We start from the raw sequence: 19,755 nt of genomic DNA on the forward strand, positions 1-19,755 counted from the left end.
CGTGACGGACACAAGGCGGCTCGGAACTGTCGTGAGTTCCCCCCCCCCCCCCCCCGTTTAGTAGGCCGGAGGGGAGCCCGGCCTTGCCACGAAAACCGGTTCCGGGTCGTGGCCTCCGACGCCTTCCCACCTCCCGGCGCTGCGTCACGTGCTTCCGGAGGGCGTGTCCTGCGTGGGGCAGTTGCTGCTTACGCGGCGGCTTGCCTGGAGGGAGCCGGAGTCGGTCGCCTCAGTCCCTCAGCGGCAGCGCCACAGGCGGCGGGGGGCCACAGGCGCCAGCAGCCAAGATGGTGGCCAAGCAGCGCATCCGGATGGCCAACGAGAAGCACAGCAAGAACATCACGCAGCGCGGCAACGTCGCCAAGACCTCGGTAGGCGCCGGCGGGAGGGCGAGCGGCGGGGCGGCGGGGCGGGCAGCGGGGCCCCTTCCTTCCCTCCCTCTCTCTCCTCCCCTCGAGCGGGGCTGACGCGGCGGCTCTTTCCCCTCGCAGAGAAACGCGCCCGAGGAGAAGGCGTCGGTGGGGCCGTGGCTCTTGGCTCTCTTCATCTTCGTGGTGTGCGGGTCGGGTAAGTGAGGGCGGCCCCGCCGCAACAGCCGCTGCGCCCGCCCCGGGTGGCTTCCTCGGGAGAGCGCCTGGATCTCCCGCTCCCGCAGGGATCCAGCTGGTCCCCACGGCCCTGCCCTCCTTTCGAGGGCCCCGGTGCCAGGTGCGTGTGGCTCTCTCGTCCTCCTTTTGCCCTGGCCCAGGGAGACGCCGGAGCTTGCCCCCCCCCCCCAGATGCCGGCAGTGCCACGCCAGTTCCGTCCAGCTCTTCTTCTCCTTCCCACCCCCGTGCCGTTTCCCCAACCCGCCTTGCTCGCCTTCTGCCCTGTTCTTTTACATGCAAGGTGAAGCAGTCCTGGCTTCTGCTCGTCCGTGTTTGAGAGGCAGCAGGGTGTAGGGGTTAGAGGGGTGGACTCTGATCGGGATTCCCCACTCCTCCACATGCAGCCAGCTGGGTGGCCCTGGCCTTGTCACAGTTCTCTTAGAGCTCTCTCAGCCCCTTCTGCCTCACAGGGAGTCTGTGGTGCGGAGAGGAAGGGGAAAGTGTTTGTAAGCCGCTTTTGGATTCATTTGGGTAGTGAAAAGCAGGGTATGTAAAAACAGCTCTTTCTCTAAACAGGATAGTACAAGTTCTTTAAATGGTATGGAGTAGGACATCTGTATAGCCTCTTGTGGTGCAGAGTGGTAAGGCAGCAGACATGTAGTCTGAAGCTCAGTCGATGAGGCTGGGAGTTCGATCCCAGCAGCCAACTCAAGGTTGACTCAGCCTTCCATCCTTCCGAGGTCGGTAAAATGAGTACCCAGCTTGCTGGGGGGTAAAACAGTAATGACTGGGGAAGGCACTTGCAAACCACCCCATATTGAGTCTGCCATGAAAACGCTGGAGGGCGTCACCCCAAGGGTCAGACATGAACCGGTGCTTGCACAGAAGATACCTTTACCTTATGACATCTGTATCCTGTCCTTCCTTTAAGGAGATTGGGGTGGCATACCTGGCTATCCCCATTTTATCTTCCCAATAGACTCCTGAGGTGGGTTAGGCTAATAGCGTGCTCCATGAGCTTCAGAATACACTTTACACGGTCCTCACAGGACATTTTAAATTGCAGCACAGTAGACACTCCATTGTGAAACCACTTAGAATGTTAGTTTCACTGTGCTGCCTTAAAAGCATTGCTCCTTGTAAAGCCAAGCTTAAGTTTGTCGCTTTGGCGGTTTCAGGTTCACTTACTTTGAATAGTAAAATGATATGGAAAGGGGTTTTGCTATTCACCAGGTGGCTTAGGACAAAAAAAAGCCTTGGTTTCCATAATCTGCTTGAACACTGTCATTATGACTACCATGTGATAGCTTGTCTGTTTGCTAAGCTTATTGGCCTCAACTTTTGATAATACATGGGAATTTGGTGGTTTGCTTAGCCAAATAAGATATAAATGAAAGGCTGAAATATTGTGGTGTTGTAGCTGATTTTGTGTTATAGACTTGTCAATTCCTAGAGCTTATTAACTACTGCTAGACTGCTTAGGAAGCAAACCATGAATAGCAGTTTTGCATATTACAGTGGTCAAAGAAGTAGAACTTCTTTATCTCAATATCTTAAACTTGGTTAAGTTATATAAATACAACTCCAGTTAACAATATAAAGAGAACTTGGTGGGATTAGGCCAGTGCTCCATCTAGTTTATCATGCTGTTTCCCACAGTTGCCAGACTACACTGCTTCTGCTTCATAAAACTGCAAAGCCGCTTTACCATATGGCATAGCATATAGTTCTAACTTCTTTATCTGTCGTAATTTGAAACATGGGATTTCTTTAAAACTCAGTGGCAGTGCCTTATCAGTGAAGACCATTTTAGAGTTATGTATATTCTTCTTAGTTAGCAATATCTAAATATGCTTCCTTTTGCAGCTATTTTTCAGATTATTCAGAGTATCAGGATGGGCATGTGAAGAAGCTGATCTTTAAACAAGACTTTTCTCCTGTGAACTATGAACTCTCATTCCTGATGTTTGATAACTTGGAATTTAAATTTGCTGTCGTCTTGCTTCTGAAGAACTTTCCATATTGACCACATGTCATTCCAGGTTCCTTCACAAGTCATTCCAGGTTTTCTAGTCCATGCCACAGTGCCTTGAAAAAAACATCACATGTATAAAGCAATAAAAGAGTTATTGTTAACTTACAATCGTGGACCTACTTATTCTGTGAATCAAACTCATGCTTTATGTTAATAAAAAGCATAAGCAGTGTAGATACTTAGTGACTGCATCATATGTAAACACTGATCTTTGTTAATCTTCTGTATAAATGGAAGTGGTTTTATTTAAAATGGAAAAGTTAAGCTTATCAAATAGTAATTGTATGACTAGCTCAAAGCGCACTCACACAGCTTGGTTAACGGAGGTGTTCTGTGGTTATTGCTTATCTGAAAAGAACATTTTATGTATGTGTAGCTTAGTTTTACTCTAGCATGTGGCATCTCAATAACTTTCAAATGGTTACCAATAGAAGACCTTATCCTATGCTTCTTGGGACATTGGTTATTAAAGCAATTTAGTGTAAAAGCAATGCTTTTAATTGACCATAGATTACATAAAGGAGCAAACTCTTCTGGTGCATTTTGAGACTGATGTTCCATAATGTTTAGCTGTTGTATATTGTATTTGACTGTTGATGTTTCTTACACTGTCATTCCTTGGTTGGGATGGATGGTACCTTCAGGAATAATTTGAACAAAGGTGGGTTGTGAGTACAAAATATCACATGGTGACTTGTGCCATAATACTATGATCATAGTCCAGACAGCATTAACATGCATGCAGCCTGGTATACCACAGTTCATCTGAACAAGATAGCAGGTTAAAAATGTACTGCTCTATCCACGTTTTTATATTGCTGTGACTCAAGCTTATTTCTTTAGCCTGTACAGCATGTGAATTTCATACAAGTCAGCAGAACAATGTAAGACTGAGTTGAATTTTACAGGGTAGCAGACATAAAGTTGATATGTCTTTGCCACACTAAGAACATCTCCTTGTTGCAAAGCATAACAAGGTGAAGATGAAGTCAGGTACTCTCTCAGAGAATGCCTTTTTAAGCAGCTAACCGGACCACGGAAATACACAATTCAAAGGGCTGAGTGAAAGGTTAAAAAGGCAAGCAATTCTGTAATCCTGCAGGGTTGTGTTTGTCATAGGCAAGTGACTGGGGGGGGCTATATTTCTTACCCTTTGCTGTCAGCACATTCTGTAAATGAGAAGCTTGTTTGTAATTTGAAGAACTATTTCCAATAAATTACTTTAAAATTGATTTGAAGTTTCAGAAGTGATTTACATCAAAATCCTTTTCAGGTAAGGTTGCTTTTTTAGCTACCTTCTTTAGAATCATAGGAGCATATTGGTGAGCACTGAAATATCTCCAAGACTGATACATGGGCACAGATGTGGTTCTCCAAAATTGGTCTTGCAGATGGATGCACAGCCAGTATTTTAAGGCTTGTAAATAAGTATGTATGCCTAATTTAAGAAACAACTCCTCTGCGATGCTTATTAAGACAAAATAGTGGATTGTTGTTAGTCCTGTTATTCAGTTGAGGAATGCTAGTACTGAACTGTCTTCCATCCAGGAGATACTTTAAAAGAATATGGTAAAGATCATATTGCTTGTATGTTAAACTGGGGTCCCCATTGTCTCAGGTTCTTCTCTGGCTTGATGTTATACTGCTGTCTGTGCAGCCGATTCTTTAGAACAGGGGTAGTCAACCTGTGATCCTCTAGATGTCCATGGACTACAATTCACATGAGCCCCTGCCAGCATTTGCTGCTTTAGAACAATGCTACAGCAGAACTAGGCAATTAAGGTTTTAGTACTTGAAAAGCAAATCAGTTAAGCTAGAATTGAAATGTGTGAGGATATGGCAAGTGCTCATATTACTCTTCCATAGCTGTAGTGTAATGGAGCAGATCTGCTGCCATCGGCCATGGGAGAATAGACAGAAGTAGTCCATGTTTCCTTTGACATGACCCTGGTTAATATTTGGATGGGAGACCACTAAGGGGTCTCAGGGTTGTGGCATGTAGGCAGGCAATAGCAAACCACCTCCAAACATCTCTTGCCTTGAAAATCCTGTGAGGGGATCACCATAAGTTGGCTGGGATAAGAGATAAAAACTAATACGTTCCATTACTCAAGACAGTAACTCATCCTATCAGAAAACTACTAGTAGGTGGGCAGTTTCTTAACCCATTATATTGTATTGACTTCTTGATGCAGGTTTGGTTCTGCGGCGTTCAGCTTGCAGGGGAGGTGGAGTGAGCAAAAAACAGGCAATGGGCATGCTGGGCAACCAGCATGATTTGCTACAAGTGGATGATGTGCTGATGGGCTTCCCATTCTCTACACACTTCCTAATAGTTTTTCATCTTGTGACGTGCCTACTGCAACCTGTAAGAGCACAGAATGATGAAATTTCCCTACCTTAGTTCACCATCCTTTCACTGAGAGCGGTAATCCTGCTCTGTTACATTTACTGATACATAGTGCTTGCCCTGACAAGTTCAACCAGTGAAATGGACTATAACTCTCTCCCACCCACCTACTTCCTATGCAATCTGCCATGGCTGAGGAAAGGCATACGTCAAACCTAGCATTTCAAAGAAGGAAAATGCAACCACAGTGAATAAATGTTTAAAGGGTATTTTAACCTTTCTGTCCAGGTAAGATGACTAGCTTTGTTTTTCCTTCATGCCTGAAATTATCTTTAAAACCAATATGTATATCTGTTATCTGTCCACTGCCAAGCCAAAAAAAAAAAAACCCAACCTGTTCTTATTTCCCAACTATTTTAACGTTACAGTAAACTAATAACATGGCAAAAATATAATGGCAAGGTGTCCTGTTACCAAGCAGAAATAGTGTTTTCGGTTCTTAGGTTCATGATTGAATTTCTCCGCCTTAGTTATTTGTATTTTCACAGCTGTGAGAAGTAAGGATGCTAGTGTGGTGGTATGTACTTAAAAGTATAGTAAAAGCATATTAAAATTCTTTAATATGCTTTGATGAGTCAAGGCACTAATAAGTACACAATATTTGGTAGTGCCTTGACTCCTTTGGGCCATGAGTGCATGGAAAACTTGCCTTCTTCCCCTGGAAAACTTTTTGGGGCTTGATGTGCCCTGGGCTAGGGTGGAAGCAAGAACAACTGCCAACTTAAGACTTGTGGGAAAGCTCTCACAATCTCTCCTCAAGATAGCACACTGTTGACTTCCTAAGGGGTCCCCTGACCTGCAGAATCAGCTTTTCAAGGTGCTAAGGAGGAAGAACTTGTGTGAGCTTCCTTATGTGCTTGCTCCATAGGATCCAGCCTCTTATCTAATGCAATGGAGTTATAGTATTCTATAATTCTATTTTCTAGCTGTAAACATATTCCTTTCTCCCTCTCTATTCCTGCAACACACTGATACAACATTCTAAGTGTGCTTTCTCCTAAGACCTCGAGGCCTTTCCAGGATGGATAATGTTGGGTTTCACTTCCTGATTGTGCAACTCAAAGTTTAGGACAAACTTTCCTATTTCCATTCCTGGGTACGTAGGTTTATTTATAGTTAACGTAAATTCTGCAAACATTAAACATGTAATACCATGAATGATGGTTGTTATGTTGCCAATTGAAAAGACACTTCTCAGTTTAGCAGTCCACTGCGCTAATATGTGCTTGTCATTCTTCTGAGGAGCTCAGTCTACACAACCCACCCACCCCCAAACTTTAGAACAATTCTGTGAAGTAGGCTTGGCTGTGTGAGATAGGCTGTCCCCCCCCCCCCCCGTGGATTCTTAGAGCAGGAGTGTGCAAATAAACTCACATGAAATATGAGAAATTTAGAGTTATCGGGTTATCAATATATGTTAGTCACAGTATATATAATTCTCTAAAACCAAGCAAGTCAGAAAACAACAGCTTACTGCCTAACACTTTAAAGGTTGCGTTAGACTACACAATCTTCCTTTCTTGCAGTTGTAGGCCTCAATTCAGCTGCGTTTTCTATGATCCTGACAGCAATTCATGGGTGTAGGCCAGGGGTAGTCAAACTGCAGCCCTCCATGGCTGCATGGCTGGCAAACGCTTGCAGGGGCTCATGGGAATTGTAGTCCATGGACATCTGGAGGGCCGCAGTTTGACTACCCCTGGTGTAGGCCTTCGGTCTCTCCAAAGCGATGCTAGCCTAGCCTTTCTATAAATTCTTAGGCCAGTTATAGTTTTAGGCTTACCTGAATCAGGCAGTGACAATGAACCAATCAGAACACTTTCCAGTCAAAATCCTCTGGAAAATTACCACATCACTAATTCTCCCTGTCCTATTCTGTGGCTCTGGTTCTGTGTAAAGCCAATTATCAGGTGTCTTACTTTGGCCTTGAAACTGATAAGAGGCCTGTGGTTTGCTTGGCTCAGCTAGGAACACCTGTGAGATGGAAGAAGTTGCCCATGGTGCATATTAACCCTTGAAATGCCTAACAGGACCAAAAATTCCCATTGAGATTCATGGCTGAGTGGTAGTTTGAGCCTAAATCTCATCAATCCTGACCTGATATCCTAGCCGCACTACTGATTGCCCCTCTATGTCTTTTAAAAAAATTTCACATATAATATTGGATTTTATCATGCTGAATAATTTGGTAATTATTCTACTGGACAGTAGCTATCCTACAGTTGTCTTCAACATCATTTTGGATTTGCCATCTTTGTCCCTGATGGGAACCCAAAGCAGCTTCTGCCATTCTCTGTTTTTATCCTTGCAGCAATCCTTTGAGGTAGGTTAAGTGAGCCTTTTGGAAGGGCAGTATAAAAAGGTAAGAAAAGAATAAATAAATGTGCACGTTGTAGGCTCAATCTAAATAGGTGACTTGAACGTTGTACACTCTTGCTCCTACCCGTGTTTTAAAAATACATTGGCTCTTTAGGTTTTTTGTGTACACTGTGATGCACAACCAGGATTCCAGATCACCAAGTCCACTAGTCCGCTTCAGCAGAGGTATAAACCCTAATTTGCTTGTGGTATATGGAGTTTCCTCTCTACTGAAGTGTACAGAGAAACTCATGAGGAGATGGCGTCTCTGGGCTTGCATCAGATGTCCTCTGCCAGCAAACTTTAGGGTGCTGATGCAGAAGTATTCTATTTCTTTCCATGGAACTTTCTCCTATGAAGATGAGGAGATTTGTATATTGCTATGCGTACCTCCCGGGCCCTGGTTTTGCTCAGCCTGGACAGATTAAACTGCTTGCATATGCTGACCTTTAAAAAGAGTGAGCTGAGTAGTATGGCAAAAGACCTTGCTGGTCTAATTTAAATGGCTAGATACAACCTGGGTTATAAAGCCATGAAGGTTTAACGGTCAAGCTTTCTACCTCTGGAATCTCCTCTATAAGCACTGTTGGAGACATGGGAAATGGGGTATAATATTCTCCGAGAATGCTTTGTAGGTTCTTTCTCAGCTACCCACCCTCTCAGTTCGGGTGCTGCAGAAATTTTGCTAAATTGTTCCATTGTCAAGAGAGATTTGACCCCTGAGCAAGCTGAAGATTAGCCTACCCTTAGGGCAAGGCGAAGTGGGTGCCGTCTTTCTCTTCTGACGGGGTTATGAAGAGATCAGTGGGCAGCTCAGCTGAATTGCAAGAGACACTTTTTACACGTCAGAATATAAGAAGCAGGTTTTCTTAACTGGATGGTGCAGTCGAGCAACATTTATGGCCATGTGATTTATTACCTTCCAGAGTGCTTGTTTTTAGCACGCACAAAAAAAAGAGTTGGAAGATTGTTTGGATCAACCGTGTGATAGATTTCCCCTCCGGCTATCAGGCTGTCTTCCTTCCCTTCTTCAACACTGACTTTTAGTGACTCCTTCCTGAACAACCCCACTGTTTCTGACCTCTTCCAAACAATTGCATAACAGATTTCCCAACAAAGCCGGACTTGCATTGGAAAGAACTTGCACCCTTGATTCCCACCAGCTGTGCTGCTTTTAAAAGCTGTCTATAAAAAGATTATTCTCCTGACTGAGGTAGCCTGACCAGTTTTAATTTAACCCCTGAACAAAAAGAAGAGTTGCTTTTTATACCCCTCTTTTCACAGACCAAAGGAATCTCAAAGCGGCTTACAATCGCCTTCCTTTCCTCTCCCCATGACAAACATTCTGTGAGGTCGGTAAGGCTGAGAGAGCTCTGAGAGAAGTTGCTCTGTAAGAATGCCTCTAACATGACTGTGACTAGCCCAAGGGCACCCAGCTGGCTGCATGTGGAGAAGTGGGGAATCAAACCTGGCTCACCGGATTAGAAGGAGGAGGTGGACGTGGTCACTGCCAATACAGAACCTATTTTGAAATCCATTTTAATCCATTTAAACAATATGTGGACATTGTTCAAGAAATGCCACTTGGGCAGCCCTGTTGTCTTGCATTCCCAGCTTAGCCCTAGGCCGGGTGGCTAAGAAGGGAGTGAGTGGGGAGAGAGCCTCCTTGTGAAATGGATCTGTGTGGGAGAGGACTTTCTCTATGGTAATTTGGGAGGAGCAGAAGGAGTTGCACAGCAGGTGAGTTGCACAGCTACAGGACAGTGAGCAAGTCATCTGCAAGGACCTTGGCCACAGGTCCTGAACCTATAAGCCCCTTACAGGTTGTGAACTACAGTTTGGGGCTTGTTACAGTCTGGTGCATACAGCAACATATCTTTCCCCCTTAATGTTGGCACAATCTAGTTCCCAAAATAATGATGGGTTGGATCCTGTGAGCTTGGAGTGGAAGAAATGGATAGAACGGTGCTTTCCCCTTGTCATAGAACCATAGAGTTGGAAGGGGCCATCTAGTCCAACCCCCTGCTCAATGCAGGGTCAGCCTAAAGCATCCAGGATAAGTATCTGACCAGCTGCTGCTAAAAGACTGCCAGTGAAGGGGAGCTCACATCTCCTTCAATTCTCTTACTAAACTACTCTATGGACATTTCCCCCCATAATATCTAGCCAATAGCATTCTCCACATAGTTTACCCATTGCTGCTGGTCCTATCCCCTGCTGCCTTTCCCTGCTGTCCTCTGAAAACCTTTCAGATCTTCAAAGAGAGCCATCATGTCCCCTGTCAATCTCCTCCAGACTGAACATTCCCAGATCCCCCAACCTTTCCTCATAGGGCTAGGTCCTCAGACAACTGTATTTGCCTTCTTTACCACTGCATCACAATGTCTGCTCATATTTGGCTTACAATCCACAAGTACCCTAAGGTCATGTTCATACACACTATCTCCTTGCAGGCTCCCAGGAGATAAAGGGTCAGAAAAGCCTACACCTTCCCCAGTTGTATGAGCTGTTCTTTCAAAAAGAACAAGAGCTTACAGAAAAGAAGGAATATGGGTGGGGTCAAGGGAAGGCTTCTTTAAACTTCCAGTATAGCTCAATATCCACTAATGCTATATCTTGCCTGTCATTCACTGAAAACCTTCACCACAGATGAATGGAACTCAGCCAGAAGGATTCCAGACTTCTTCATTGTCATCCTGAGTCGAGCTGGTGTGGTGTGCAGCCAGAGAATGAAAACCAACCAGGTGAGTCTCAGGTCTCACCTCAGCCACAAACGGCGTAGGTGGCCTTAAGCAAGCTTTTGCTCCCCAACCTGTCCCTCTTGTTGATTTTATAATCTGGATCTGATTATTTCTGTAAAAGGCCCTGAGAACCAGTTGGACATCTATTAGTACATGTGCCATCAAGTTGCAACTGACCTATGGTGACCTCAGCGAGAGGCTTTCATGGCAAGTGAGATGCGACTGCCTTCCTCTGTGGAGTTTTCACCGCTGGTCTCCCATCCAAATTCTGACCCTGCCTAGCTTGCAGAACCTGTCAAGATCAGGCTCCACTGTGCCACCCGTCCTCCCTATGCTTCTACTGCTATAATATAAGGACCTACCTGTCGCTTGTTCATTAGTGCGAGTCTTGTTTAAAATTCTAAGAAAGTTCTCAGGATTGATGATTCAGATTTCTTTAGTTCTATTATTCATTTGTATTTTCACAGTTGAGAGAAATAAGAATGTCAACGTGACACTGTATCTGTCTAAAATATTGCCTGCCTCCTCCAGAGAGCTAGCGTGGTGTAGTGGTTAAGAGCATGGGGAATTGGTTTGATTCAACTGGATTAGATCTGTAGTTCTTTCCGGTGCAGACCCCCAGGCATCACCCAAAAGCTACTCCTAAGATTGGGGGTGGAGTTGGAAATAGAGTGGAACGAGACCTGTTGACTATATGAAGCTGCCTTTTACGGATTCAAGCCACTGATCCATCAAGGTCTGTATTGTCTACTCAGGCTGGCAGAGGATTTTCAGGGTCTTTCACATCACCTACTACCTGACTCTTAACCACTGAGGGACTATGGGAGGTATGGGGGGGGTAGTCGGAGGTTAATGGGGAGGGGCCCTTCCCTGGTTTGCATGAGAGGTAAAGGTAAAGGTATCCCCTGTGCAAGCACTGGGTCATGTCTGACCCTTGGGGTGATGCTCTCCAGCGTATTCTTGGCAGACTCAATACAGGGTAGTTTTGCCATTCCCTTCCCCAGTCATTACCGTTTTACCCCCCAGCAAGCTGGGTACTCATTTTACCCATCTTGGAAGGATGGAAGGCTGAGTCAATCTCAAGCCGGCTGCTGGGCTTGAACTCCCAGCCTCATGGGAAGAGCTTCAGACTGCATGTTTGCTTCCTTACTACCCTGCGCCACAAGAGGCTCACTGGTTTGCATGTACAGAACACAAAACAGGAACCAGCAGCAATTGCCCCATTCCATTATTGCAAAAGGTCTTTGGTGGAGGGCTGGGCTATACTTTAATGAATAAAACGTCTAAGTGCCATTACTATTGGCATTAATCCTATAATATTTTCACACACTATCCACATTTAATAATCAAGACAAAAGAGTTCTATGGACTTTTATTAAGCCCTTTGCCTACACTTCCGGTCAAGATTTCTTTCTCAATATAGTTACATAATTATAGCATTTCCACTTAAGAAAAAATACATCCTTTTGTGAATTATATAGATAATAATATAGTTTTCTTCAAAGGGGGAAAGAATGAAATATGCTATGGCCTTCAGTACCGATTCCTTTAACCCAGTTTTACAAGTAAATAACTGTTAACCAACCCACCGGGGGGGGGGCATGAAATTCCTCCCCAGTCTCGTTTTTTGTCCTTCAGAATGCATAAAGCAGTGGTTGTGCAACTTTCTCCTGTTTGGACAAGTCACACCTACACATCAGAAAACAGTATCCCCAAATTAAAGCCATTTTCCTCTTAAAAGTTCCCCACCTGTAAACAAAAAGCACCTGGAGTTTAAAATAATGCCAGCCAAATCAGCTGATTTTTGCATTCGGGCTATTTTTTTACAACTTCAATCATGTGGTTGGGTACAGTCGGGGCAGTTTTTTGCCCTAGAAAATGTTCCGTATCAAAAACTAAAATTCCCCATGCATTTCCCCAGAAAACATGGCTCCAACAAAGCATTGTGGAGTGGAAAGGGATGGCCCTCTCCCATGTCACAGGAAGATGACCCAACAGCATTCCACAGAACTGATGTGCAATATTGATTGCACAAAATGTGGCAGCAGAGCAAATCTAAATGAACAAATTACCCCCTCTTAGGAAAGTAAGGATCAGTTTGGGAAAGAGGCCCTGGGAGCTGTGAAACATTGACTTCAGCCACCAGCTAGACGTAAATTTCTCCAGTGCAGGAAGCAGCAGCTTGTGGCTGTCGTTTCAGGAGGGAAACATACATGCCGCTTCCGTTCACTGAATCATACTATCAGTCCACCAAGGTCAGTGCCATCTATTCTAGGGGTAGTCAAGCTGCGGCCCTCGAGATGTCCATGGACTACAATTCCCACGAGCCCCTGCCAGCTTTTGCTTTTGCTGGCAGGGGCTCGTGGGAATTGTAGTCCATGGACATCTCGAGGGCCGCAGTTTGACTACACCAGCCGTGGCTCTCCAGGATCTCAGGCAGATGTCTAAGTACAACATTGCAGATCCTGCCTTGCTATTTGACTTACACCAAATATCCTAACAAAACAAAATCAGAGTCCAGCAGCACCTTTAAGACCAACAAAGATTTATTCAAGGCACGAGCTTTCGAGTGCAAGCCCTCTTCTTAAAGGTGCCACTGGACTCTGATTCAGACCAACGCGGCTACCCACTTGAATCTACCAAATATCCTGCAAGCAATTTCTGGACATTATAAGCTGTTGGGCGAAAACCATTAGGTATTGTAGAAAATCTTGAAGAAGCGGAACTACTCTGTTTCCACTTGCAAATCGCTGAATTAAAGGTTCCTTGACGCATCAATTTTGGAGCTACGGCTGAACAAGATTTATGCTGACCAACACTGCCCCCTCTGGCTAGTCAGCCATAGAGAGACTGAACATTTTTAAAATGAGAAAACAATCCCAAAACAGCCTGGTGATGAACCACTGCAAGACTGGGGGGGGGGGGGGGGGAGAAGACCTCATCTAATGCCTGCCAATTCCACTATTGTGCTTTTAAAAATTCAACAAAATACTGTTCTCGTAACTCTGTAGATAAATACAAATAGAGTCTTGTCTTGTCTGCAGACAAGGAGCAATTAGAATAGCAAATAGTATTTTAAATGCAAAAGATATTTTGAGTTTAATCTTGGAGGCACAGTATTAAAGCTAGATTCTCAAGATGGGGCCACCATCTTTAAATGCAGAGGGAGGGGTACAGTTTCCCCCATCTCCCTTCCAGACAGCTTGTATGCATGGCGTATGTGCTGACCATTGCGTTAATCCAGCCAGTCACCTGATCAGCAAACAACTACTGGAGATTTTTGGATTCCATCACTTTTTGTACTGGAGTGACTCTGTGGGACTCTGTGTGAGAATAGGGGGACTGATAAATATTGCTAATAGACAGTAGAGATGGGTAACTGAAGCCTTCCAGTATATGCTTCACTCCCTGTGTGCTAATTGGTTCACCAGGAACCAATCAAGAGGCAACAGAGGTATGTGGAAGAAGTTCAGCCCACTTCTGAGGAATGGGGTGGAGGCACAGCCCACCTTTCCACCCCTGCTGCAAAATGGGCTCTCCCATGCAATTCATTTATGATCAAACTTGAGCCATTCTCATCCAATTCCCTGTCTTTAGAGATACCAATTTCAGCACTTAAACTTTGGATTGCTTCCAAGACATTTAAGTGCCGAAATGGGTAGATTCTAAAACAGGGGTAGTCAAACTGCAGCTCTCCAGTTGTCCGTGAACTACAATTCCCATGAGCCCTTGCCAGTGTTTGCTGGCAGGGGCTCATGGGAATTGTAGTCCATGGACATCTGGAGGGCCACAGTTTGACTACCCCTGTAAAACTAGGTACTCACCTTTCTGCATCGGTATTGACCGATTGTTCTCAACTCCCTTCATTCCCACCACAGTAATCCTATTCCCTTCACTTCATTCAAGTTTTTAAAATTGTTAATGCTGTTATGCACACGTCCGCTCATTCACTGATCTTCCCAATAGCCAATCAGAAGCCTCGGTGGCTCTGTCCACTTCATAAAACCATTTGGCAGGTGTTGTGGGCACCATGTTTGGGTCCCCTGCTCTTTGTTGTGTTGTTGGCCCTTCAGAGTAACTGGTTGGTCACTGTGGGAGGCAGGATGCTGGACTAGATGGACCACGGGTCTGATGAAGCGGGGCTCTTCTTACGTCCTCTCCATTCCCTTGGTTGAGGGGCCAACGGTTTTTTCAATCTCGAGGATATACTCAATGAGCTGCTGTCATGGTGTTCCATTCAAACTTTTTTGGCACCTTTGCTACATAATTCAATAGCAACGATCCCTGGAGTAAGAAAGGTTTCTGTTTCCATGTGATGTGAAATTGTTTTACTTACCGTCTTCTAATTGCCAGCTCAATTACAGTTCCTCCACATACGAAGAAAGGAAACGCTTGCTTTGATGCAAAGCCAACAATTAATTTCAATGTTATAAATTTTTACAAGTCTGTTGGGTGAAAAATGCCATTGATAAGCCATTTTTACAACATTTTCTCTCCTTGTAATACAGAGAAGGTTTTAAGAAGCCTTTAGTAAACCAAGAGGACAAAATCGCTGGGCTCACCAGATGGCTTAAATCTTTTTGCCACTTTTTCATCAATCCACCTGCAGCTCTCCAACTTAAATGGAAGAGGGCCTTCCAAACATAACATGCCCAATGGTTTCCATCACCCAACATCAACTTTTCAAATGCTGTGGAAATTTCTAGAATTCTCCCAAATCTTACTGTGTGTGAAAAGGACCACCAAGTCACAGCTGGCTTGCAGCAACCCCGGCAAGGGACTTTCAAGGCCAGCAAAAAGCAGAGGTGCCTTCCTATGCAGAGTTTTCCTGGGCTGTCTCCCATCCAAGTGCTCTCCCTGCTTAGCTTCTGAGATCTGGCAAGATCAGGCTATGCCATGCTGCCAGCATGGTGTTGTGGTTAAGAGTGGAAGACTCTAATCTGGAGAACCGGGTTTGATTCCCCACTCTTCCACATGCAGCCACCTGGGCGACCTTGGGCTAGTCACAGTCCTGTTACAGCAGTTCACTGCAGAGCAGTTCTCATAGAGCTCTCCCAGCCCCACATACCTCACAGGGTGCCTGTGGTGGGGAGAGGAAGGGAAAGGTGTTTGTAAGATGCTTTGGGACTCTTTTGGGGGAGTGAAAAGTAGAATACAAAAACCCAGCTCTTCTCTCTTCTCTTCCCTTCAGATCTTGCTGTGGGTAACAAAAAACATTTTACTCTCCTTTCCCTTTCAGGTTTTGTAAAAATTAGTGGTATCTGTATGCAAATTTTGCCCGATCTTCAACAACACTCATCCCTGACTCTCCAAATGCACAAATAGTTCCTTTAGTATGCAAGAAGAGAACATATACTTTAAACAGGATGCAATGTGCACTGCTCACAAAACACACTTCACAGTGGTGAGGAAGGAAACAGAATGTCAAACATTCCAGAAAGTGCAAATGAAGGTGGTGAAGAGAAAGGACAGTGAGATCTGGGAGGGAAGACGAGAGATGAGAGAAAACACAGATTTTCACTCAGTAGGCACAGGACATGCTGCCAGAGGTTGTTGAACACACATTTCATTGGGCTTCTCTCAACAGCAGCTCTGATAGCAACTGAAGGTCCTGGCAGATATATGGAGGAAGAATAGGGATTGATTATGCAACAAGGAACTTTCAAGAATGATCTTAATCAAAGGCACCCATGTGTTGCTTCACCGTTTTTTTGCAGGCTTCCAGCTAAATGTAAATGAGTATGGGGAAATGCAGAGGAAGTGTAAATATAGATTCGCAGAAAAGCGATTCAGAAAACTGTAACATAAATAAAGACTGACTGGGGTGGTTGGAGGAACTGGGACTCATCACCAACCTGATTGGCCATCTGTTCAAAAATGGTAAATCAGGTAGGCCGCTGGCCAAATACCCCCCCCCCCCAACTTCTTCCTCGCCAGGCCTTGGCAGGGCTGCCTGAGTTGGGGGGAGGAGGGATCCTACCCCTGCCAGCGCTCCCCCCTACCCTTCCCCCACCTGGCATCAATGAAGGGCCTGGCAGAAGAGCTCCATCTTACAGACCCTGCGGAACTTTGCCAGCTCTTGCAGAGCCTTCAGCTATTCCAGGAGCTTGTTCCGCCAGTCTGGTGCCAGGGTCAAAAAAGCCCAGGTCCTGGTCGAGGGCAGGTGGACCTCGCATGGCCCAGGGATCTCCAGTCTATTTGTTGTTGCCGAATGCAATGACCTACATGGAGCTTAGAGTTTGATGGTTCCTCAGGCACACAGGGCCTGGACCTCAAATGGCCTTAAAGTACCTTGAACCTGATCCAGTACTCAGCTGGTAGTCAATGCAGCTGCCTCAGCACAGGTTGGATGTGGGCCCTCCATCGTGTCCTAGTGGGGACCCTAGCAGCTGCATTTTGTACCAGCTATAACTTCCAAGGACAAGGGCAGGCCCACATAGAGCGAGTTACAGAAATCTAGCCTAGAGATGACCATCGCTTGGATCACTCAGGCAAGGTGATCCTGGGACAGATAGGGCGCTAGTAGCCTTGCTAGGCAGAGATGGTAGAGCACCAGCTGGGCTACCTTTGTTACCTGGGCCTCCAAAGAAAGGGAGGACTCCGGGATCACACCCAGATTTCTGGAGACATGCGAGATCTTTAATTGCACACCGTCCAGGCTGGGTAAGCGTGCTTCCTTATCTGGCCCTTTCCTACTGAACATAATCTTGTTGGGGTTGCGTTTCAGGCAACTTGGCTTGAGCCAGATTGTCTTCATACAATAAAGGCTAACCCTGTTAAGTCACTGTTGTGAGCATACATTTAAATCCACTTGTAAGCTACATCATCCAAAAAGCTCAGGGGAATGCAAGTAGGTAAATTCCATGTGATCCTCACATAGGGTTACTAAACATCTGGAGAAAAATGGCCTGTCCTTTTAATGGAGGATTAATGTATGGACATCTGCAGCTGAAACCTTTTAAGACAGGGGGGAAATTACAACACCCAGTAAGGAACAGGGATTTTCTTTTATTTTCCAGAATACCTGACAAAACACCAATTATAGACCAAATGGAAACTTCTCAAGACTGCCCAATCAAAGCTGGCTCTTTTGTTGATGCTGCATGTAGCTCAACAGCCACAGTTTGACCAGTCCCTCCTTGCTAGAGCTCCATTGCCGTTTTTGGGTGCTTTCAATGATCCTGAGAACAGCCTTTTCAGAGGTCAAAAGAGGCCCCCTTCTCCCTCTTTTGCCAGCAGGAAAAGGAGCCAACAGAGCCCTGAGTCCTCACCTCCTAGGTTCACAAGAAGAATTCTATCCATTATGCCAGCTGCTTGGTCACAGGTTAAGAGAGAGAGTGTGAGAGATTCAATGCAAACGTGAAGAGTTTGTTTTAAAACTTCATACCACCAGGTGGCAATACAGCACAAGTTAGACAGTTGTGGACTAGATTCAAGAAAAGGTTTCAGTAAAACACAACACGAGGGCATGCCTTAAGGAGACCTTGAAATATGATTTGGCTTGGTTCTACATAATTTTTTTGTGTGTGCTGTTGACGCATTCTCCTCTCAGCACTCGGCTGCAAAGATTACAATGGTGCTATATTTCCAATCCATGTGAGCAAGTTTCCACTACAAGGTTCACTTCAAGGCAAGGACGGGTCAGCAAATTTCTCTTTCGCTGGACAAATGTCCCTTTACATGCCAGCTCCTCTGCTTCTTGGAAGTTGGTTAATTATTTCATGTTCATTTCATTCATGGTATCCCTGTTTGAGATCCAGCACGAGAAACTGCAGCAAGAAGTTGCCCACCGCCTCCTGCAAGAGTATATACTCTTCATGAAAGAGGGAGAATTTAAGCCATCTCCTTCCAATGGCAATCCCACCACCACCACTAGGCTTGTCAGCTCTGGGTTGGGAAATGCCTGGAAATTTAGGAGTGGAGCCTGAGGAGGGGGCAGGGCTTGGGAAGGGGGGGAGGGGTATAATGCCACCTTCCAAAATGGACGATTTATCCAGGTGAACTGATTTCCGTCACCTGGGAATCAGTTGTAATATCTCCAGCCACCACCTGGAGGTTGGTGACCCTTACCACCATGAAGCATCCCCCCTCTGTTCTTGAGGGTCCTCACTCTCCCACTGCTTAGGTGCAGCTTTCCAGTGAGTAAAGCCTAGACCAGCTCAATTGTCAGATCACTGCACAAAGGCAGGCAATGGCAAACCACCTCTGAACATCTCTTGTCTTGAGAATCCTGCAGGGTCCCCATTAGACCAGGTGTGACTTGAAAGCTAAAACTAACAAGCAAAAAACTGGGGACTATAGCAAGAAAGGAAACATAGCTGTTCTAGTGTAAGTATTTGAGGGATATTCATGCAGGTGGAGCAAAAGGTAGCTTTGTGGATAACAGTGCCAAATAACTTTGCCTGTTTACCCCTCAGAAAAGAGATGGAGAGGGGCTAGTAAGCTTAAAATAGGTAGTTCTAGATCCCAAGAGTGCTCCCTCAGAGGAGGCTGACTTTCCTGTCCAAAAATCACATGATGTGGGAGGAGTGAGCACTCTTCTCTCAGTTCTCACCTTACTACTGTGTTAGAGAAAACAAAGCAATTAAAGCTAAGCAGACCACAAGAAGGGAAGGAGGGAGGGATGTGTCCCTGCATAGAGGTCCACTTGATGAACAGCAGTTACAGGTAAGGGCAACCCTATTTTTGTTTTTGTGCATTCTGTGCAGTCCCACATGGGAGATTAGTAAGATCACTTACCCTGGAGGTGGGTGTGGGCTGATAAGCAGAAAACTGCCTGTAAAACAGCCTTTCCAACAGCAGCATCATGTCTGGAGTCAACATCCATGGTGTACTGACAGACATACGTGGACGGTGTTGACCATGTTGCTGTGCTGCAGGTGTTCATCAATGAATGTTTTTAAAATTCAGCCATGCTGCCTGGCATAGACAGTATTGACCTTGAAAGTTCAATAATCAGACTCAGTATAATTCTTTGGTAAGTGACATGAAAAGGCTCTGCCTGAGACCTTGGAGAGCTACCTTTTGTCAGAGTAGACCAGTCTTATTCAACCTTTTGACTGTGGAGGAGCCCGATATAGTTTTCAGACTTCAAGGAACCCCAGAATTGAGCCAGACGTGTGGCCAATTAAGGCAGTGTATAGGGGAAAGGCCATGGACATCGTTGGGAACTCCCACAGAAGACAATACTGAAGAAGACAATACTGCCCTTGATAGATCAATGGCCTGACTTGGTATACGTATGTATTCAATACATCAAGTTGCCTTGTACCAGTTCTGTCCCTCAGTTAACCTAACTTGTATTATCTACTCTTGATGGAATGGCTCTTTGGGATCTTGGGCAGAGGATGGCTCTCTCTCTATATATAGATATATAGAGAGATATAGAGATAGAACAGCTTTGCTGAATCAGACCAGTGGTCCATCCAGCCCAGCATTATGTTTCACAGAGCTGACCAACCAGATGCTTCTAGAAGGCCTACAAGCAGGACCCAGAGACCAAGGACCCTCCCCTGTTGTTTTCTTCCATCATTTACCACCTCTGAACATGGAATTTACTGTATCCTCCATTTCCTAAATGCCTGCTACTTAGCTGAGGATCCCTGGGACAAAACTAAGTGTGCAGA

The 19,755-nt window shown here is 45.3% G+C and overlaps 1 protein-coding gene across 1 annotated transcript; it reads left to right on the plus strand.

The window, feature by feature from the left end:
• Window positions 1-77: 77 nt before the first annotated feature.
• Window positions 78-3,855, plus strand: SERP1 (stress associated endoplasmic reticulum protein 1). Its single transcript, XM_077348691.1, has 3 exons — window positions 78-371; window positions 492-567; window positions 2,455-3,855. The coding sequence occupies exons 1-3, from the start codon at window positions 288-290 to the stop codon at window positions 2,493-2,495; spliced, it is 201 nt and encodes a 66-aa protein (XP_077204806.1). The 5' UTR covers window positions 78-287; the 3' UTR covers window positions 2,496-3,855.
• The last annotated feature ends 15,900 nt before the right edge of the window (window positions 3,856-19,755 follow it).

Source organism: Paroedura picta, chromosome 8 (assembly GCF_049243985.1).
Source record: "Paroedura picta isolate Pp20150507F chromosome 8, Ppicta_v3.0, whole genome shotgun sequence".
NCBI classification, from domain to species: domain Eukaryota; kingdom Metazoa; phylum Chordata; class Lepidosauria; order Squamata; family Gekkonidae; genus Paroedura; species Paroedura picta.

What these genes read in the sequence shown, in the direction of transcription:
- SERP1 (XM_077348691.1), top strand. Translation starts at nt 288, where the DNA reads ATGGTGGCCAAGCAGCGCATCCGGATGGCCAACGAGAAGCACAGCAAG. An exon ending in GCAACGTCGCCAAGACCTCG is followed by an intron (nt 372 to 491) that starts GTAGGCGCCGGC and finishes TTCCCCTCGCAG; the next exon opens with AGAAACGCGCCCGAGGAGAA. An exon ending in CTTCGTGGTGTGCGGGTCGG is followed by an intron (nt 568 to 2,454) that starts GTAAGTGAGGGC and finishes TTCCTTTTGCAG; the next exon opens with CTATTTTTCAGATTATTCAG.